General features: G+C 36.4%; 2 protein-coding genes across 2 annotated transcripts; one reads left to right on the top strand and one right to left on the bottom strand.

The window, feature by feature from the left end:
• Nucleotides 1–284: 284 nt before the first annotated feature.
• LOC124310214 (uncharacterized) lies at nt 285–1709 on the top strand. The gene is made up of 3 exons (XM_046774023.1): nt 285–375; nt 465–663; nt 818–1709. Exons 1-3 carry the CDS (start codon nt 285–287, stop codon nt 1686–1688), a joined length of 1161 nt encoding a protein of 386 aa, XP_046629979.1. The 3' UTR covers nt 1689–1709.
• A 113-nt stretch (nt 1710–1822) lies between these two features.
• LOC124306294 (uncharacterized) lies at nt 1823–3623 on the bottom strand. The gene is made up of 2 exons (XM_046766832.1): nt 3237–3623; nt 1823–3084 (listed from the first exon to the last, which is right to left on the bottom strand). The coding sequence occupies exons 1-2, from the start codon at nt 3517–3519 to the stop codon at nt 1850–1852; spliced, it is 1518 nt and encodes a 505-aa protein (XP_046622788.1). The 5' UTR covers nt 3520–3623; the 3' UTR covers nt 1823–1849.
• Nucleotides 3624–4359: the final 736 nt, after the last annotated feature.

Here is a 4359-nt window from a genome sequence, read left to right as displayed (position 1 = left end):
TCAAAACCGTGTAGTAGTAGGCTTACCGTGTGAATATAATATAAGTTATAAATATGAATGGCCGGCAATGGTAGTTATAACTATTCAGGATATTTGTCAATGGTCTGGTTCAACTCCTAGTCATCGAAACTTTCGAGAGGGTGAACGCTTAGTGGCTGTGAAACATTTACTAAATTGCGGTATCGTAAAAGAGGATAGTGACGTTTTCGAGATATCGGCGTCGTGTATTCAAACGTCAAATGTGCGTGGATCCCCTCATGAAATACACGGAATTTTGGGGAAAAATGGAGAAGTTAAGTCAATTACGTGTTCGTGTAAAGCTGGACTTGGCGAAAAATGTAAACATATTATGGCTGCACTACTGTTCTGTTCCAGGTACGTTCATAACCTCAAATTGTGCTCAAAAACAAAGCTTCCTTCGAAATTACCCTGTTGTGTTTTTTTTTCTAGAAATGAAATTTCAGTAGTTTCTTGCACTGATATTAAATGTCAGTGGAAGCAAAAGTATAAAGACACGCTACAGAATTACGTGGCTCGCCCTTTGGAGGAACACGAATGTCTGAAATCCACGAACAACAATAATCCCCTGAGCGAAGATGTGGAAATGGCAATAAAATCGATACTGTTGCAAAATTTGCCAAATTCTGCTTTTTCGAAACATGTGTAAGTAAATATGTTGTCGATTCAAGTTGTTATTTGAATTTTGGTATGCTCTCAATATTATTCACTGTCACTTTGATTTTCATTTATATTTTTTTGTCTTTCTGTATATAATATTCGTATTAATAATATATCCGATTTCTTTTCGATCTTGCAGGTCTGGAAGACACAATCCTGTAATATTAAAGTCAGTTGAGGATAACGCAGGCGGTACAAGTATCGGTGAAACTTTGAACGAGGCAATCGAAGTCTTGTTTGCGCTTCAAAGGAGTGAATTCATGGATGCTATCAAGAATGTTTCCGTAACAGTCAAGCGAAGCTGTTGCGAGGAAACAATTCAAAAAATGAAGGACGATTTCGCAACGATATGCAAAAGAAGCAAGGAATCATATTCCGAATGGCAAAAGCAGCGACGGTATCGGGTTACAGGTTCCAGATGCTACGCATTGTACGCTACGAGAAGGACTAATGCGGACTGGAACAAAAAATGCGACCAGTATTTCAATCCGAAAAGTTTCGCAAGTATGTACACGGAGTACGGGAAAAAAACAGAAAGTGAGGCTCTCGAAGTATTCAAGACTACCTTTAATTTAACAATAATTCAAGTTGGCCTAGTCATATCGAGTCAAAATCCGTGGCTCGCTTATTCACCCGATGGAATAATTTATGAAAAAAACGTTCCTACGAAACTAGTTGAAATCAAATGTCCTTTTAAAGGCAAGTCGAAGACTGTAATGGAAGCTATACAATTTGAGTTCAAAAAAGGGCTGGTGATTGAAAATGAAAATATTAGTTTAAAGGAAAAGCACGCCCACTATGCTCAAATTCAACTGGGAATGGCAGTTTTGAATTTAAAAAGTGCTTTCTTCGTCATATATGCTTCTTTTGATAAGAGCATACTAGTGATTGATGTTCCGTTTAATGAAATGTATACCTTTAATATGTTGAGTGTCTTGAAGAAAACGTATTACGATAAAATGGTACATTTCATATGTCCCAACGATGAAAACAGTAATAAAGAGCGTTAGGCTATTACCTAAACGTAGAAAAGATAACGACAATAAGAAGGTTGTGATTAAATAACAAGTCTGTGATTGTACTGCAATTATTATTTATAATTATGTCACAATATGATATAAGAAAGATAAATGTCACAATAAACAGAAGATACGTTACAATAAAGAGAAATTTAAACAACTTGAACATTCATGAATTTATCGTCTTTTATGATAGGTGAGGATAAATTCACTGTGGCACATATAACTATAAAAATATCTTCTACTCGTGGGATAAGATTCACTGGCATCGTAGCACCGACAATTTTGAATATTTTGATACGTTGATTAGAGCGTTCAATATGTACCCTTGCTTTCGCGATTTTAGCAGTGCGTAAGGCCTCGTCTCTCGAAAATTGTGTTTTTTCTTTCAAATATGGTGGTCTTATACATTTAAAGTGATTCCGTTCGCAAAGCTCATCAATTTTACGGAATCCTCGATCCACCATTACACCATCACCCGGTTCCAATAAACTTAAAATATTGCTTTGTTCAAATATATCATCGTCCGTTGCTCGACCACCATACGCTTTGCTGACAAAAGAAATATTTCCAGCCGGTGTTACACCAGTCATTATCTTGCACGTATTAGAACCTTTGTAGCGAGAATACGTCAAAACTTGACAACAAAGCTTTGTAGGATGCTGGATAAAAATTTCAGTGCAATCGAGGACCACCCGAACATTTTCAAAATCTTCAAAGCATTTTGGCAAATTTCTCGAGATTTCTTCTTTAGTTGGCCAACCAATCGCAAATTTTAAACACTGACTCAACAACGATATCATTTCATCGAATATTCGCTGGCAGTGCTTCGCGGTGTAGCAATTGAACATTAACGCCAAAAAAGAATATGAGATATTTTGTTTCAACTTTATGTATGTCATGATAATTCGCTCGCGTAGACTCATTCTCGCATTCGAATATGTGGAATTATTTTCAGTGACTTTTCTAGCAATTTCAACAATAGTGTCCAGAATTTTTATTGATTCGATCCCCGTAGCAGTACTTAACGCTTCGTCGGTCTGAACAAACATTTCGAAACTGAGTCTCACGTCGTCACTTTTCACTTGCACTCCGATATTTGCAAATGATTTTATCTCCACTTGAATTTCAGGCTCATTCTCTGTCATTACATCTTCGATGCAGCAATGATTCCCTTCGGCGTGCTCCATATTTTCCAAAATTGTGTCAGTCTTCAGATGCTGAAGCTCCATTCCCTTTGAACTTTCTTTCTGATCATTCCTGTTTATTAATCTTCTTTCACGTTCGCTCTCTCCTTTTTTTTTTCTCCTTGGTTCTACTGAACTGCGAGGCAGGTTGCGTGATGGGATCGCAGTCTTCTTTAAATATTTTACGTGGGATGGAATATCTGTAAAATATCAATTCGTTTCATAAATAATCATAAGAAAACTTGTTTATTTTGGTATTTATCCAGTTTTATTTTTTCTTAGTGTAACATTCATATCTTGTAGAAGATGCTACTTGACTCATGCATAACCTCAAAAAAAGAATTTTACTCACCCGGTAAAATGTAGTCTTCTTGTTGAAAATGCAATGAACACACTTTCATGTGAGCATTTATTTTACAGTCAATCCTCAAAGCGTTCTTCCATGCTTTTAGTTGCTCCACTTTTTCCATTTTACCGAAAAAAAATTTCTGGTATACCCAACGTGCATTTTTTTGAGGGAACTTATGAAATGTCAATTCACGGTTTTTTTGGAAAGAACTTCCACAACCATGTACGGAACATGCAATTCTTCTTTTAGATGGTTTGCGAGACGTAAACACACCTTCTTCGTTCATTATTTCTTCAATTTATCAAAACCTCCTATGTTAAACATTACGTTGCGACGAGCGATACACCCCGGTTTTAGTTTTGAAATGTACCACCAGATGTCTCATTGATTTTGTCAGTTCCCAATACGTTTACAAATACACGTTCATACATCGTGGGTTTTTATGCCGCAAGGCTTTTCCCACAAGAGCCAATAAACATTCATAATTCGATGGCTCAAACACGAGAGTTTTTTATTCAAGAAAACCTCAACCTCTATCCTTCACACTAATAAAAAGGGTTCAATTCAAAACTACGAGGCAACTTCGCCTATGAAGAAGCTTCGACTATACAGTGCCTTTCGTATAATCTCTTTTCTTGATACGTTAAGAATATTTGTGAATATTTGTATCTATCCGCATATATTCCAAGCTAGACATTACTTATCAATTTGTCTTCGTTATTATAATTTTCAAATCCTGAATTCTGCATCGAGTAACGTGTTTTCCTAAATTGAATTTCTGAACCTCTGATCCAACTTAGATGTTATCTGATTGACTTCTACCTCTTGTTTGTTTCTGTTGGAAAAACAGCATCTAGAACAAAAAAAAATACGAAAAGGAAGAGAAGAGAAAAATAAAAACACATACAGCTCGAAGAGGTTACTCGAACCTTCGAGATCTCACCAACATATTCTTACACTAAATCCACCAAGAACACTCGAGACAATACGGCGGCTTTTGAAGGCAAAAAAACAATCTAGTAAACAATCAGTTATTCATAAGCACATCAAAAACGCATCTGCATCTGCATCTGCATCTCAGCTGTCACTTCAATGTTTGTCTCGAACGTTCAAGTTCGAGAACAGA

The sequence above is a fragment of the Neodiprion virginianus genome, chromosome 1 (genome assembly GCF_021901495.1).
Source record: "Neodiprion virginianus isolate iyNeoVirg1 chromosome 1, iyNeoVirg1.1, whole genome shotgun sequence".
NCBI lineage: Eukaryota > Metazoa > Arthropoda > Insecta > Hymenoptera > Diprionidae > Neodiprion > Neodiprion virginianus.
Note: the sequence above shows the minus strand (reverse complement) of the source record. Positions and strands in the feature narration are given on the sequence as shown.